Source organism: Castor canadensis, chromosome 14, assembly GCF_047511655.1.
Source record: "Castor canadensis chromosome 14, mCasCan1.hap1v2, whole genome shotgun sequence".
Lineage (NCBI taxonomy): Eukaryota > Metazoa > Chordata > Mammalia > Rodentia > Castoridae > Castor > Castor canadensis.
This window is the reverse complement of record NC_133399.1, coordinates 555,353-571,961: the sequence shown is the minus strand read 5'-3', so window position 1 is coordinate 571,961 and position 16,609 is coordinate 555,353. Positions and strand designations below refer to the sequence as shown.

Genomic DNA, 16,609 nt, shown 5'->3' with positions numbered 1-16,609 from the left:
AGGAGACACAGAGAGAGCTCACAACGCCGGCTCTGCCAGGGACTTCTTGGATCCCATGCTAAAAGACAAAAAAAAAAAAAACAGAAATTTGGACTCCGTCAAAATTAAAAACATTTGTGCATGAAAGGACGCCATCCGCGGAGTGCAGAGGCTCCGCTCCCCGGAACGAGAGAAATATTTGCGAATCACATCGCTGATAAGAAATTAATGTCCAGGGTACACAAAAAGACAGCCCAGTGCAGAAACGGCTCGCAGGGGACGCGAACAGAGAGAGACTTCTCCACGCGAGCGGCCGCCCCGCACGGCCCTGATCTTCAGCAACCACGGATCAAAACCACAGGGAGAGACCACCGCACGCCCAGCAGCACAGCCAGTGCTGAAAAGAAAACAAAACGGCAGGTGCTAGAGGGTTATGGGGGGGCCACTGGGGCTGAGTGGCCTGTGGGGAGGACAGTGAACAGTGCAGTCTCTGCAGGGAGCAGAGTGGCAGAGCCTCAAACATTAAACAGAGCTGGCCAGTCACAGTGGCTCACGCCTATAATCCCAGCTACTTGGCAGGCAGGCAATGGGGGTGTTCACAGTTTAGGCCAGCTCCCCCCCATCTCAACCAGTAAGACAGGTATAGTGTGACATGCCTGTCATCCCAGCTAGGGAGGCACAGGCAAGTACGATTCTGGTCGAGGCCAGCCCTGGGCAAGACTCTAAGACCCTACCTGAAAAAAAACTGCAAAAGCTGAAAGGACTGGGGGAGGGCTCTGAGGCTGGCGGCCATCTCAGCTCCGCCTCCTGTGTCCCCAGCCCGAGGGACAGCCAGGCTGCAGAGCCATCCACCGGGCAGGCGCCCCGCTGGGCAGTGCTGTCGCCTCCTGGACACTTCCGGGCGACTGACCAACTGGCCCGCACCCCGCCCTCTGCACCCAGGTGAGCGGCCAGAGCCCAGAGGAAACGAAGGCTCGGGTTTCTGTTTCCAATTCCAACACAAGCGTGGAAACACAAACAGCTCAATTTGTAAAGAAAAAAACACCAAGGTGTGGGGCTGGGTGAGCGCCGGCCACAGCCACAAGCCGCACCCCAGCAGCAGTGGGCCTGGGATGAAAGTCCCAAGGAGACCCTGGACTGGGGTCCCCGGCACCCACGGTGCTCACACGTGGCCATGGATTCAGCACCTTGGGGACTCACACACAGACGCCTGCCCTGCCACCCAGCCCTGCTCAGATCTAGGGAACTTCCTACATGAAATCAGGCCCTGGCCGGGCACAATGGCCGCGTCTGTGACCCCAGCAATCGGTCGGCAGAGGCAGGAGGGTCCTGAGTTCCAGGCCAGCCCGAGCTGCAGAGTGAGTTCCTGTACACTGGGAGCGAGGATGTCACCATGTAACACGAACCCCGCTTCCCGTGCCCCCTGGGTGACAGCAGGCTCTGCTGTGCCAGCTCCAGCGCCCTGGGGCACAGGGCGACACAGCCAGCGGTCCCCATCTCCTGCCCCTGCCCCAAACCTGTCCCACACGGTAGGAGGGGGCATCTCTGCTGCACATAAGTCATGTCACCATCCTGACATCCAGGACCAGATGCCAAGGCCTCACCATGGTCCCCGAGCCTCACCACCAAGATCCTCCCGTGAGAAGCTCCGGCCTCGCGGGGAGACCCCGGAGCCTCTCACTTTGTCCCCGGAGCTGAGGGGTGCTGCCCGACTCGAGGGGTGTGACGTCTACCCGGCCCGCCACGTGTGTCAGGTCAGGCTCGGCTGGCATGGCTCCCCCAGAGCTCCAGAAAGTCGCTGCTGTACGCTCCTGACGCCACGGCCCTGAGCACGGACTGACAACAGGACCCCAGGCCTTGTCCCGGGACTCGCGGGAGCCTGGTGGGGTGGCAGGAAGCGCTGTTCTCCCAAACCACACTGTGAGATCAGGGCCCTCGCTACTGCTGTAGTGCTCCCCGAGAGCCTGCCGAATACACACCAAGGGCCTGCTGGATACAGCCTGTGCGCCTGCTGCATACACTCTGAGTGCCTGCTAGCATGTGCTCACTGCGTGTCCTCACCACCTGCTGGATGCCTGCCGAGTCCCCACCCTGTGCCCCGACTGCCACCATCGCCATGTGCTGGTGGCATCTGTGCCCAGAACCTAGCCAGCACGAGCAGGTGGCACCCATCGCCAGGCCCCAGTCCAGACACCCATGTGACCTGAGGATTCAGAGACCATGGGGCCCCTTCTCCATGGCGGGGGAGCAGAGCTGTGAGGGACGCCTGGGGCTGCCACAGCCAGGGGACGTGGGGACCACACTGGGGGGCGCCTGGAGCCGTAGAACGTCCCTGCGCTTTTCCCCTGTGTGCCATTTGAGCACCCTGAGGACGAGACCTGGCCTTGCTTCATTTCCTCTTGGCAAACAATAAATATTGACTCTGTAGCCTTGGCCCTCGAGGCACACAGTGGCTTCCTTGTTTGCACACCTGGACCCCCATCCGGCCACACCTGGGTCTCTTCCTCTGCATGGGAGCCAGCAGGGCATGGTGGCACCAGGAGTAGAGGGAGGGTGTCAGGGCGGAGAGGCTGTCCATGGCAGGGGCTCCAAGGTATGACCAGGTCCCCCAAATTGCTGGCACCCCCACACTGCAGGCTGGGGGGACCCCGCCCTTCCCAAGCCTTGCTCAAAACCCCTCTTGGAAGCTGGGCGCTGATGGCTTTCACACCTGTGGTCCCAGCTATTTGGGAGGCTGAGATCAGGAGGATCACAGTTCAAGGCCAGCCCAAGCAAATAGTTCATGAACCCCCCCACCCCCCCATCTCCAAGATAACCAGACCAAAATGGGCTGGAGGTATGGCTCAAGCCATTGAGCACCTACCATGCAAGCGTGAAGCCCTGAGTTCAAACCCCAGACCCACCAAAAACAAAACAAAAAAACCCTCGTGGTGGGTCACCCACTCCCCACCACAGAGCTCAGTGACACATGGTGGGGCTGTTCCCCGCACTCAGTGAGGACAGTGTCACCCTCATTCACGGACGGGGTGGTGGAAACCAGGGACAACCTCTGTGTTTCGATGGCTGGACGTAAGTCAAGGCCCAGTGTGTAACACGGACCAAGTTCTGGCCCCTGCTCCCTTCATGCTGCAAGTGTTTTTCATCCGGGCAGGAGGGGTGGGTGACAGGCTCTCTCTCATGGGCCACTGCCATAGCCCACCATGCCCAGGGACTCCAACAAAGCTGGCTTCTGCTACTTTACCCCGGTCACACACACTGCCATCACGATCCCCAGTAGGGCTTGTGGCTTCCGTCATCTGCACAGTCAGGGCCCTCTGCCACCTGCCTCTCCCAGTCCCTCACTCCATGCAGTCCTGGCATGCCCTGCCCTGCCCGGCCCAGCTGGTTGATCCCAGGCCTGTCCACAGACAAGGGTCCTCACAGGCCCCTGGGGTGGTCCACACTGGCTGGATCTCCCCTCGCTCCCCTCACGCTTGCCAGCACGGCTTTGGGACCTCAGCCTCCCTGCAACCCAAGGATGGCACCGTCACTGCCTTCACCACCACCCCGAGCACCCTGCACCCCAGAAGCTCGGCACCAGCCTTCCCGCCAGCCACTGTTTAGGGCCAGGCCACTGGGGGTGGAGCTGGGCTGAGGGTCTGCCGAGCTGCATCTTGAGTCCCCACCCACTCAAAGACGGCACAGCTCCCACCTCGCCCCCAGTCGTGACAACCAGAAATGTCCCCAAATGCTGCCACATGCCCTGGAGGCAGACGCAGCCCCGTGAGCACCTGCTCTCAATGGACTGGCTGCTGGTTTGAAGCCTGCTGCACCTCACACTGGCTGTCACCTCCCAGGCCAAACCCCAGCCCTGACGTCTATATGGCCTTTCCCTATACACCCTGTGGAATCCCCAAGCTGAGACCAGAAGCCACCAGCACAGATGATGGCCGCTCCACCATGATGAACCACACCCAGTCCCAAACAGAGGGATCTGATGGCCTGTGATGTCATGGGACCCCAAGACACAGAGCAAGCTGTGACAGGTTCAGGCAAGAGTCATTTGGCTCTGTGCTCTGGGCTGAGAACAGGGACAGTGACAGGAAGATCCTCCCCACTGTAAGCATGACGGCCACTGAGCCCAGGGCCAGCTTGCCCCAGCCCACACTGACCTGTCCACCCGGGTGAGTCCGTGGTCAGCACTCACACACCTGCCCACACCTGGGGCAGGGCCCTCGGACCTCGCACCCCACACCTGCCCACGCAGAACCTCAGACGTCCCCAAAGTGGGACAGGGGCCGCCTCCCCTCAGGTCTGAGACCTCTGATGCCAGGAGGCAGAGCAAACTCCACCCCCCACCCCCCCACCCCCATCTTAGGCCGCTGTCCTCAGGCACGTGTCACAGCCAGGGACAACTGAGCCACACCTGGCCGGCTCTGCTGTCTGACATACTGACATGTCGCTTCACATGTGGTCACCACGGCTGGAGGTGCCATCCGTAATTCCAGGTTAACAGAGAAACAGGAGCAGCGGTCCAAGTGGAGGCCAGGCCATGCTGGCCGGTGTGGAGGGCCACGCGGACCCAGGCCACACGGAACGCCAGGAGGAGGATGCGTCTTTGCACGGGACAAAGCCTGGCCTGCGGAGCACGCGCTGGGAGAGGCTCCGGGCAGTGGCCTGTGAGGGCGGGCGCTTAGCGTGCACAGGTGCCCGGCATCTTGGGCTGGTGATGACATTTCCAGCCACACACTGGGTGACAGGACATCTGTCTCAGGTGTCACAGCCCAGGCAGGGGACCTCTGTAGGGATGTGGAGGTGGGTGTGGGGGCCAGACCAACCCTCAACTCCGCAAACAGGTTCGTGTGCTGTCCCCCCTGCCCGCCACTGCGGTCACTCCCTCCAAGACCACAGTGGCCCGCAGCAGAAGACGGTGACTCCTGGGTCTGGACACAGGAGAAACGGGGACTCAGCTGGGGAAACTGAGTCATACAGCGGAAACCCCGCCTCCCAGCCAAGCAAGAGAAGGTTCAAGCGTGGCTCTAACCCCTCAATCACACGTCGCTGCTTCTCCCCGGGCAGCACCACGTTTGCCTCTTCTGGCCAGGTTGCTGCTGCAGCCTCAGTTTCCCCATCTGCTAGATGGGGGCAGGACTGAGGATACAGTGGGAGAGTGACTCTGGTCACTCTGTCCCCGCCCCTGCTCAGGACACAATCCAAAGTCCTCACTCTTTGTCCCCTGGGCATCTGGCCTCTGCCAGGCAGTCAGCTCCAAAACACCAGGCACAAGCCAGCCCTGCCCTGACCCAGGCCCACTGCCCTCTGTCCCCTTCACCCTGAGCTCCCTGCATAGCCAGGGCCCCGAGGTCGCCTGAAGGCCTTTCTAGCCGCTCCCAGTCCCTGTCTGTTTGCATGAGGCCATCGCCCAGGGACTCTGTATTGCCTCCCCTTTTTAAATTTTATTTATTTGAGGGGGGGGTTGGCACGGGAGTTTGAACTCAGGGCCTCACACTTGCTAGGCAGGCACTCCGCCAATCCGCCTTCCCTTTTTATAAGGACACTAGTCCACTGAGGTGAGAGCCACCCTCAATCCTGATGACCTCAGCCCTGGATCCTAACCCGAATTCCACCCGCGGAGACCTTTCTAGAGAGGACTCCGTCCCCAGGTTCCAGGGGACTCGAGGGGTGGACTAATGATTGTTGGGGCCATCACGAGGCCACTATGGGTGTGACTCCCGGTCTAGGGGATGGGTCCTATGTATGCACAGAGGCCACAGACGGCACCAGGCAGGGCAGGCAGCCAGCGGGGAGGTGGCCACTGCCAGAGCTGGGATGGGGGCCAGGCCAGGTGACCTCCCTCTTCAATACCTTAGCCCTGTGTCCAGGGACCGGTTGCTTCACCATCCTGGGAAGGACCAGCACATTGTCCCTCAGTTCGACCAGGGAACTGCTACTTTCTTGAGACGGGGTCTCCCTGTGCTGCCCTAACTTGTCTCAAACTCCCGGGCTCCAGCAACCCTCCTGCCTCCACCTCCCGAGTAGCTGGGACCACAGGGCCACCACACCTAGCTATGTGAGGTCTTCTTTCAGCCCAAGTGCCATGTCCCATGCTACCAGCCAGCAGCTGACATTCCCATCCCCTCTCTCCCCGCTCCAATCCGCCAGCATCTTTGGGGGGCCCTGCCTTGCTTGCCCACGCCAGTACGGCCCTAACCTGGAGGCCCAGGCTGCCCTAGGCCCAGTTGACGGGGTGTGACGCCTCCCCGAGGCAGAGGCGTCCTCAGAGGGCACCACGCTGTCCCTCGGTCCACGTCTGTGCGAGGAAGTTCACATTGCACAGCCATGTGGACATGACGACCAAGGGCAGCTTGGGTTGCACCTCAGCCGGAGGTGGACACACAGGGTCCAAGCGGCAGACGATGGCCTCACAGGTTGGACCTGCATCACCCAGCCTCGGGGGAGTGAGGTGACGATGGCGCCACATCAGAACTCCCCGTTGCACAGCACACTTGAGGAAATACAAAGGGGTGAACTCTGTGCTCCGTGTTCTTCCCTACAGCTCAAGGTGGAGGCCCTGAGTTCCAACCACAGGGCTGGAAAAAAAAAAAATGAGGTCCAACCCATGCCACACGTGGATGGACCTCAAAAACAAGGTGCTGAGTGACAGAGCCAGGCACAAAGGCCACGTGCCATGTATCCGATCGACAGGAAATGCCCAGAACAGGAAGCGGGGCAGGGGCTGGGGACTGGGGGCTCCTCTGAGGGTGCAAAGGAGTTTCAGGTTGGCTGCCTATGGGCCACGGCTGTGACTATCACAAAAGCCACTGATTGGTGCATACAAACTAGCTGTCCCTGGGTGTTGGAGGGGGACCAGCTCCAGAAATCCCAAGGCCTCGCAGCCCACGGATGCTGTGGGGTCTGCAACAGAGCCTGCGCCCACATGGCCTCTCAAAGCCTCCCCTCCTGGCCTCCCCTGAGTCTTCATCCTGTCAAGGAGACACTGTAACTGCCACCTAGACACTTGCTACACTGTATCTTTGGAGAACAATGACCAGGGGGGGAAGCCTGTAGCTCTTCTAGGGAAGCCATTCTTTCCCCATGCACAGGTGGCTGCCTCAATCCCAGAATGCCGAGCCTACAGCGGGCTGCTGTGTGTCTCAATAAAGTAAGTTGGGATGGCCACCCCCGCTGCAGGCCCCCTCTGTCCCTCCCCTGCCTCAGCACCCACCTTCTTGCCTCCCCCTCCTCCTCCTCTCGGGTCCTCTGGGTGTCCCCCTGTGAATAGACTATTTTACACCTAAGGAATCATTCTCTCTGGTGCCCCCTAGATCCACGCCAGCTACCCCAAAGCATGGCATTGGAGTGTCCACTGGGTCCCCACCACCAGCACAGTCCCAGAATGCACCAGCTAAGGAAAACTGTCATTGAGTGAAATGAACCAGCTGCCTGCCCTAACCTTCACAGATCTAGAGAGGTTAAGAAACCTGCCCAGAGTCACACAGCAGAGAGCTGCAGCTCTTGGGCACAGTGGGAGGAACGCTTGTACCCTGGCTCCCCACCCCAACCCCACACGGCCCCCCCATGGCCCCGAGGCCCTGCCCCAACACTCATTTAGCAGACGGCCTCTGGTGGGGCCTCCCTAGCAGGAAAGCAGCTCCAAGTGCATCACCACTGAGCAGGACAGGAATGGGAGTCGCTCCTCACCTGGGCACAGGTGTGACAGTGCCCTGGGGGTCCACAAGCTTGGTCTCTGCGTCCACCAAGCTGGGAGGGAGCCTTCCTGAGGGGCACACCCACGTGGTGCGTGAAGACTGTGGGACGACCTGCCAAACGGCGACCCTCATGATGGGCAGAAATGTCTCCATATAGATGTCCCCAGTGTCCCCGGGAAGTGAGGCGCAGAATCGTCCCCAGTGATGGCTTCCAGGGGCTGGGGAAAGGGACAGGGAGTGGCTGCTGATGGAAACAGGGTCTCCTTTTGGGGGATGGAACGTTAGAGGTGGGGGAGGGGTCACACACTGTGAGTAAACTAAAAGCCACCGTTAAACAAGTAACTGTAAGTGACATCTCGATAACACGGTTATTTGAAAGGAACCTTTTCAACAACAATCCCTTCCCAGCGCACCCACGAAGACAACAGGACCCCTTTCTTCCTGTCACACCACAAACACTTGGCACCAACTACATGCACACCGCCGTCCTGGGCTCCCCGACCGCGCACACGTGCGACCGCTCGCTTGCCAGCCACCTGTCCATCCCTGGCGAGAAGAAGGGCAGTGTCCCCCAGCAAAGGGACGGAGCCCGGCTGAGGATCAATATATCCTCGTGAAGACACACGTCCTCGACAGTAAAGTCAGTCACGATCTCGGGGAGAAACAGGGGACTCAATTATAACACGACCCCAAGTCCCAGCCAAGTTCTCCTGGGCCAGTCCAACGAGTAGCCGAATTCAGAAACCAGGGATGCAGGGTTTGCAGCCCTGACCTCCCCAAGGCCTGGGGTGCAGGGCAGGACCCCCCACTCTGCACTACACAGCAGCATTCTTGCCTCCTGACCCACGAGGAAGGTCTTGCCAGGCACGCCTGACCAGGGAGTGCCTCGCCCCCTTGGGAACCACAGGGCTGTCCCAGGAGAAGAGCCAGCCACGGTGCAGCCCCAGGCCCACACGGCTGCCCAGGCTGTAGGGACTTGCTCCCCACCCCAAGGACACCCCCACCCGAGGCACACCTGTCCTGCATTCTGGCTCCAGTGGCCAGCTGTCCCCTATCCCACCAGGAGGAACGGCGCCTGGTTCCCCAACATACAGGCTGCACAGACACAGATCTCTGCCCCACCCTGTAGCCAGCAGTCCCCTGTCCCACCAGCAGGAACCCTGCCTGGTTCCCACCATACAAGCCACAGGACACATCCAGCTGTGTCACTCCCAGTTCCAGGACACAGCGCAAACTGCGTGCTTGTCCGCTCTTAGGACGCCATGGGGGGCACTGAGGTGTTCCAGAGTGAGAGTACCTGCCCCATCTCGGTCTGCAAGTGGGGACATCTGTCCCTCTCCCGATACACAAGGAGGGACAATGATGTAGAGACAGCCCTCCCTTCAGGTGGCAAGGATGTGAGAGCACCTGTTCCCCCCGCCCCGGGGTAGCAAGGCTGGGGACGCCTGTACCCCTGGATAGCAAGGATGGGGTTGCATGTCAACCTGGATAGCAAAATTGGGGATGCCTGTCTCCTTGGGTAGCAACGATGGGGACGCCTGTCCCCCTCGGGTCCCAACCCCCAAGCAATGCTGGCAAACATCTTCCAACTCACACATCTCAGTGTCACGGCGCCCCACACACGTGGCAGTGATGTGGGGACACCTGTCCTCTGCAGGTACTAATGATGCGGGAAGGCATCTGTCCCCTCGGGTGAGCCACCCGTGATGTCAGGACACGTGTCCCCTTCAGGTAGCGCTGGAGCCGCACCTGTTCCCCCTCCCGGAGGTAACAATGTGGAGGCCCGGTGCCCTCCAGGTAGCAGAGACAGGGTGGCACCTGTCGTCCCCCAGGAGCAATGCTGCACCCCGGGGATCCCGAGGCGGGGGGGGGGATGGGGGAGGGGGACCGTCCCGCCCACGACGCGGGGCATGGGGACACCTGTGCCCTCGGGCGGCCAAGCCCCGCCCCCGCCGCGCCCCGCCCCCGCGCGCGCCCCCGCCCCCCGCCCGGGCACGCGCCCGGCACGCGCCCCTCCCTCCCTGCCTCCCTCCCTCCCTCCGCCGCCGCCGCCGCCGCCGCCGCCGCTGCCGCCGGCCCGCGGGGTGGGCGCGGGCGGCCCCCTCACCCGCGCGGCCCGCGTCAGGCTCAGGTCCTTCATGACCTCCTCGAAGGCCGCCGTCTCTTCCGCCTGCTTCTGATTGTGCAGCGCGATCTTCTCGCTGAATTTCCGCGGATTGTTCGAAGTCGCCATCTTCTCGCCGCCGCCGCCTCCTCCACCACCTCCTCCTCCTACTCCTCCGCCTCCCGCCCCCCACCCGCCCGCGCCACCGCGCACGCGCCGGTCGGGCCCGCGAGCGGCGTGGAGTGCGCATGCGCATGGGGGGGGCGGTGGTGATGGCGGTGGCGGCGAGGAAGTGCAAGGCGCAGGCGCGCAGCAGCGGCGCGTGGCGCGGGGGCGACGGCGCATGCGTGCGCCGCGGGGAGAAACAGGGAGGGAAAGGAGTCGGGGTTCCGCGCATGCGCGGTGTCCCGCTGCTTAGTTCGCTGGACAGCGGCCGCCCGGCTGCGGGGCCGGAGTCCATGAAGGCGGTGGGGTAGGATGCGGGAGACAAGTCTGACCCGTGCCCGTCCAGTTTGCAACGGTAGGACCTGGCATGTCCCCAAGGATAGGTGGCACCCCGATTCAGAGTTCTGAGACCAGTCCCGGGTTCCGGCCATTGGTGCATTCCCTCGAGGTTCATGGAGCACCTGCCGTGTGTCAGGTAAAGTGGGGGCACGCAGGAGCCGGCACACGTGGTCCCTGCCCGGGGCACGGGGGAGGGGAGCGAGGGTAACCCACACATGCCCACGTGTGTCAGGGGCGCGCCTAGCATGCGCGATGCCCCGGTCCATCCCAGACCCGTAGGAAGAGGGGGAGCTAGAGAGAGAGACAGACAGACAGACAGACAGAGGGGGGAGGGGGAGGGGGAGAGAGAGGGAGAAACTGGGGCCACCAGGGGCAGGGAATGTCACCTGCAGCCCCCAGCGCATAAACCCCGTCCATAACCCCCTTCGTTCAAAGGTCTGTGCTTTGCATTGGGGTGGTAACAGAAGGATCCCGAGTTTCCACCTAGATTCAGCAGAGAAAGAGGTCACAGTCTTCCCGGTGGTAGAGAGGTGACCCAGGGAAGTGACACCCAGCTGTCTGTCCTGAAACTAGGAGGATTGAATTAAGGATCTGGGCCGCTTAGGGGTTCTGTCTGCACCACACACAGGCACACTGTATACTAGAGTGCAGGATAGCTGGGGGTGCTGGTGGAGATTCAGGGGACAGCAGCATTTTCTAGCAGGCTCTTCGCACGCTATAGGACGGGTAATAAAATATCCCTATTCAAAGGTTTTCCTCTGGAGTGCCCTGGCCATTGGCCACGCCCTCTTTCAGTCCTTGTTCTTGTGGCTTTGAGCACTTTTGTGCTTGACATGCATCTCCTACCCTGCCCTTTCTGGCGACGCCTGTCCTTCCGGGACACCCTCTGTTCACCCTTCCAGAGTCTGAGAAGTGGGTGGGGCTGGCCTCACGACTCCTCCCACCCACCGACGTGGACGGCTTGGCCAATCAGCACAGCCCAGTGCCTGGGCCGTCAGGATTGGCTGCCAGTTTGCCCAATGAGATGCGACTCTGGGACTTTTGCTTGACCGTGGGAACAAGAAGACTCCGCCTTACTTGAAGGTTGCACGGTGGGAAGCCCCCGTGTGAAGAGGCTGAACACATGTCTAGGAAACAGAGCCCAAAGGTGTCCAGCTCCTGGATGCAGCTGCACCTGAAGCTGGATACCCCTGCCTTTTTAGTGATACGACCTGAAAACTCTCTTTTGCATGAGTTTATTTGAATTTCTTTTTCTGTGTCTGTCCCTGACTGAGACCCACTTCCCAACGGCAGGCGTGTGCTGCCGGTGGCTTCTAGCTCTTGCCACCATCCCGGGAGGTAGAACCCAGCCCCAAGGGAGGATCCACCTTCTGGCCCCACATGGCTTTTTTTTTTTTTATGGTTTTAGTGAGGTTACCTGTGTCCCTTACAAACATCTGCAGGGAGCCACTTTCCCGACACAGAAAGGTGGAAAGAAAAGATTGGGCAAGGTGTCAGGTTGCAGAAAGGACTGCACCTCAGGTGAAGTGAGTCCAGTGGCTGCCCTACCTCCCCATTCGCCTTGACGGTGACTCAAGTCCCCTTCTGCTCCACTGACCCCCAGGTCAGAGGAGGGTGACCGGGCAGAATCCAGGGCTGAAGTCTTCCTGTCCCCCCTCTTATTCCCTTCCTTCCTTAAGCTGGGACCTGGGCACGGTGGCCTTGCCTGTGACCCCAGCCCTCAGGAGCGGAGCCTGAGGCCAGAGGATTGGGAGTTCCAGGCCAGCCAGGGCTGCACGGTGAGGCCCTGTGGCAAAAAAAAAAAAATTAAAAACAAGGGTGATCTTGTGATGCTCCTCAGAACATCCCGTGGCCTCTGTGAGCCACAGGGACCCCATTACCCATCCTACCCTCTTCCCGAGCCCCCCAGACCCACCCACCACCTCCTCACCACCCCACCTCCAGGTCTTTGTGGGCATGGCTCCCTTGGCTGGGCTGCTGTCCCCCTAGATCCTTGAGTGGCTGGCACCTTCCACCCTCAGGCCTCTCCTCTGAGACCCTCCTAAGGACTGTGGGCAGCCGTCCCCTGGTGTCTCATCCCGACCCGGGAGCACCCCACCCTGAAGGCAGCTGCTTCTGGGGTGCTGCCTGCTCTGTTCTCTGCTGACTGAGATCCGAAGCTGGAAGTTTCCTTCCTCTTTTAACCGTTCCTGTGTGACAGGGAAAGGACTCGACACAGGCTTTCCTACTCTGGAGGCTTGTTCTGTACTCACCTGTGTTCATTCTACTTCCCAGAATAATACTACATGGCAGGATTGGGGGGGTGGTGGCACAAAAGTGTTTGTTAAATGACTTCCAGCCTACTCATTCCTCAAGACTCACCTTCTCCAGAAGGCCTATCCTGATCACCAAGGAGAGCTGAGTCTCTCACTCCAGGCTCACCCAGGCCTGGGTCACTCTCTGGCCTGTCCTGGAAGGGAGGGAAGTGTCCAATTGCTGAAGGGCTTCACTTGGGTTACGGAACACATCTTATAAACCACTTCCTGCTGCCTCCTGGACCCGTCCTCTGTGTCATAGCTCTCTCTGACCCATCTTGCCCTCCACCCCGGTCTTGCTGCCTCAGGGCCTTTGCACAGGTGGTCCCCCTCCTGGAGAGACCTTTCCCCTGCATCAGGCCTCAGGGAGCCTTTATACAAGGTCAATGACAACCTGAGCTCCTGTGGGTTTTTGGCCAGGCCTTGTGCGTCAGGGGGACGGTGTCTTGGCTGCTCTTCTGGGGGAAGTGTGGGTAAATGGCACCATTAGCTCTTGAGAGATTAAACAGATAAGGCTCGGGAGGCACTTAGCCTCTCTCAGCTGGCTGTCCAGCTCTTCCTTATAAGGGATCCCTGGCTTCTCGGGGTGCCCACATGGCGGGGAGGTAAATTCAGGCCACAGACTCATCTCCGACCCCAAACCAGGCCCCCCCGTCAGAGAGTAAAAGGCACAGTGAGTGCTGGGCCAGGACTGCAGACAGGATGCACTGGGGACGGCGCCAGCAGGGCTCGGGCCACCTCTAGGGGGCAGCCCACTTGTGCTAAGGGAGGTTGGAGGGTCATCCCACAACACCCAGAGCTTCCTCACCTGCCCCGATGTCACAGACAGGGGGGGGCCCCCAGGCCTCTGGTGCCACGGCTGCAGTAGAGGAAGGGCTGGCTTTTGTTCTCTGTTTTTCTTTACCTGGGTCCCCATCCGAGTCTGGGGAGTCAGCCCTCAGTAAGAGAAGTGTGAGCCAAGGTACTGGCCCCGGTCCCCCCACAGCCCCGGCCCATGATTCTGTGCCCATGGTCTTGACCGTGTCGCTCTGCAGTCCTTCCTTCCCGGAGAAAGCCGTTCCCCCACTCCTCATTTTGGGGCTTGGTTATGAGATTTGCCTGGCCAAAGTCAGATGGGCAGATGCGATAGTGTAAGAGTTCCAAGTCTTGACCTTTGGAGGGCCCGAGTGGTTCTGCTTATCCATTTAACACAGGGCAGCGGAGCGTCCTATTGTCCACAGCAGAGTGGCCCAACCGAGGCCAGAGGAGAATGAGCACGGATGGCTACGGCTGACTGACATGCTGACCCGTCTCTGCTCCCCAGGCAGCTGGGACACTGGCAGAGGATGGGGCTGAGCCAACAGGGCTGTTCCACCCCAGATCAAGTAGGGCAAAGAAACAGCAGGGCAGGGCCACCTGGCTCCCCAGGGGCAGCGGGGCTGAGCGCCGTGCAGAGACTCCTCGCCAGCCAGGCCGCTGACATTTCAGCTGAGGGCCTGGCTGTCTGGCTTCCTGGTCCCTCGACTCCTGTTTTCTCAGCCTGGTTTTCCAGCCTTCCTGCCACTTCTCTGAGTTTCTGAGTTTTGTTTTGTTTTGCTGGGTTTTTTTTGTTGTTGTTGTTGTTGAGCTACGGTCTCTCTGCTTGGCCCAGGCTGGCCTGCTAGTATCAGAATATTGGACCAACAGCACCTGGGATCTGAAAAATCAGAGGGTAAGAAGACCAAGATGGTGTGCCCAGGATTTCAGGGCTCACGGAGAAAGCCTCCTTGTTCCTCTCCTAACTTGCTCCTCATGGCCACAAGATGGCTGCAGAAGCTCCTGGCATCGTGTCCACATAGGAAGCAGTCAGGAAAGGAAAGGGGCAACAAGGCCTCTCCCTTGTCCAGAAACACCCGACCCCTCACAGCTCACTGGCCAGAGCCGGGAAATGAGCCCAGATCAAAAACAACCCTGGCAAAAGGCACTGCCAAGAACGGCTCTGCTGAATCTTAAATCAAGCCCGAAGCTGGGCACGGAGCTGCTGGCAGCAAACTGGGGTTCTACTGGGGAGGGGGTCATGGCAGCTGGCTGGCCACACAGACTACAGGGGCCGCACACAGACGCCCGTGCTGTGTGGGGCACGGGTTGTGCCTCCGCGTCCGGCAGGACCCCTCGTGTGGGGTGACCTCATTCCAGCCGGGGCCCATCGTGCCGGGCAGGCCGGGCCAGGTGCCACAGGAGAGCGGAGCGTGGTGAATCCATGCTCGGGGCCGTGAGAACGGAGGGGCTGGCCCGGTTTCCGGAGCCGCAGCCGGAGCCAGGTCCGGGCGGATTCCCACCTCACACGGCTCCCCCGAGGCCCCCTTGGCCTGGCCTCCCGCAGGCCCCAAAGTCGCGCTTGGCCTGGCTCTCGGCTGCCTGCGCCGTCCCGTCCCGTCCCGGGGGGCCGGCTCTTCCCACAGCCCGAGCCCAGGTGCGGAGGGAGGGGGCGCCGCGGTCCCCAGAGCCCAGAGCCCGGGTCCCGGGTCCCGCGGGCGGGCGCCGAGGCCGCGCGGCCGTGGCTGTGACCGTGACCGCGGCCGCAGGTGGGCGCGTGTGCGAGTGGGGCGAGCGCCCCCGCCCCGCCCGTCTCCCAGGGACCGGCCGCTGTGCACAGAGGGAAGCAGCAAGCCAGTTTGTGCTAAATTAAAAACAGCTTTTCCGTGTTTCAAGTTTACAATACGAAAAATCATTTTCCCTTCTTCCGGGGCTGGGGCCCAGCACATTCCGCGCCCCCCGCCCGCCCCCTGCCAGCGCTCGCTCACGGGGGACAAGATGTCCCGAGGTGTGAGCTGACGGGAGACTTGCAGCTGGCACGGCCGCTCCTGCGCAGGGGCTGCCGCAGGGGCCCAGATCAGGGCTGTCCCTCCCCGGGGCAGCGGGGGTCCCCCCAGGTCACGCCCCGGCCACAGCCTCTTGCCTTTTCTTCAATAGGCGCAAAATGCTTCACTTCAGCGCTGTGCCCTGCCACCTCCTCACCCCACAGCCCTGCACCCAGTCTGGTCTGCTGCGAGGTCAGCCATGGGGGAGGCGGTGACCCGGGCTTCCCACTGAACCTGCCTGAGTCCCCGTCCCCGTCCCCGTCCCTGGGGATCTGGCTTGGCCTCCTCACCTGCCCTCCGGTCCTGGGATTGAGGACCCCTGGGGGATGGGGTCGAGCCCCCGAGTCACTCCTGTCCCTCTGGGAGGCCCTGCCTGGCCTAATTGTGTCCACAGCGCCAGTGTGGCAGTCCCTGCAGGTATTTCCACTGCCCCTGTGTCCAGAGGCCAAGCCTGCTCGTTCCCAGCTCCTCCACAAGAGGAAATGGCTGGGTAGGGCCAGGACCCAGACGCAGGGCCCAAGATGACCCACAACCGTCCAGGCCTAGGCCATCCAGGCACAGTGCCTGTCACCCCATGTCACCCCCGTGACACCTTTATTCAGTAAAGGGAGGTGTTCGGAGATGAGGTCAGAGAAGACCGGTGGTGGCAGGTCCCCTGTTAGCAGCAGGAGAGACTTAAAGTTGCCATGGAGTGTGACCCTCACGTAGAAGAAGGTTTAAAAAGAGAAAAAATGAAAAAAAAAAAACCCAGGAGCAAAAACAAAACTAAAAGGGCTCCGAGGTGAAGGCGTCAAAACAAATCAGGTGGAGGGAGACTCTGTGAACCTTTGGAGTGCATGGCCTCTCCCGGTGGCCCCTGCTGTCCCCGTGGATGGCTCAGGCCAGGGGTGGGCAGGCAGCGGTTGGGTGGAGGGCAGGCAGGTAAAGTCCACCTTGGGCCTGCGAGGTCTGATGTGGGTGTCCTCACCCGGGTGCTCCCCTGGCCCACAGTGTCTCGGCCTGTCCTCCTTAGGCCACATGACACTAGCCCCTGGGGATGGCCCTGGGAGCCGGTTGTGTTTCCTCCCAAAAGGAGGTGCCGGCCTCTCAGGCGGGAGCCATAGTCATGGAGGGCAGGGCAGCCTGCAGGCCGGCCGTCCTGGCCGCCAGTCACCCCAGCTGGTCGCTCTGCCACCTATCCTTGCCCCAGACACAAGGGAGCTGGAAGGGACCCGGGGCCCA

The 16,609-nt window shown here is 61.2% G+C and overlaps 2 protein-coding genes and 1 long non-coding RNA gene across 14 annotated transcripts in view; 1 reads left to right on the top strand and 2 right to left on the bottom strand.

The window, feature by feature from the left end:
• The window catches only part of LOC109694650 (CREB-regulated transcription coactivator 1), a 43,839-nt gene extending 33,894 nt beyond the window's left edge, over positions 1-9,945 (bottom strand). For 11 of the 12 annotated variants that reach the window (XM_020176737.2, XM_074053564.1, XM_074053565.1 and 8 more), the window contains exon 1: positions 9,775-9,945. In XM_020176737.2, the coding sequence (XP_020032326.2) occupies positions 9,775-9,900 (126 nt within the window). In that variant the 5' untranslated portion in view covers positions 9,901-9,945. Of the gene's footprint in view, positions 1-9,261; positions 9,495-9,774 lie in introns of those variants that run through there. The other variant, XM_074053572.1, reaches the window with a different exon arrangement.
• LOC109686275 (microtubule-associated serine/threonine-protein kinase 3) overlaps positions 1-16,609 on the bottom strand; it is a gene marked incomplete in the record, with an annotated part of 381,278 nt that overhangs the window by 120,750 nt on the left and 243,919 nt on the right.
• On the top strand, positions 10,150-11,508 carry LOC141416590 (uncharacterized). The gene is made up of 2 exons (XR_012441230.1): positions 10,150-10,411; positions 11,178-11,508. It is a non-coding gene; the product is annotated as an uncharacterized lncRNA (long non-coding RNA).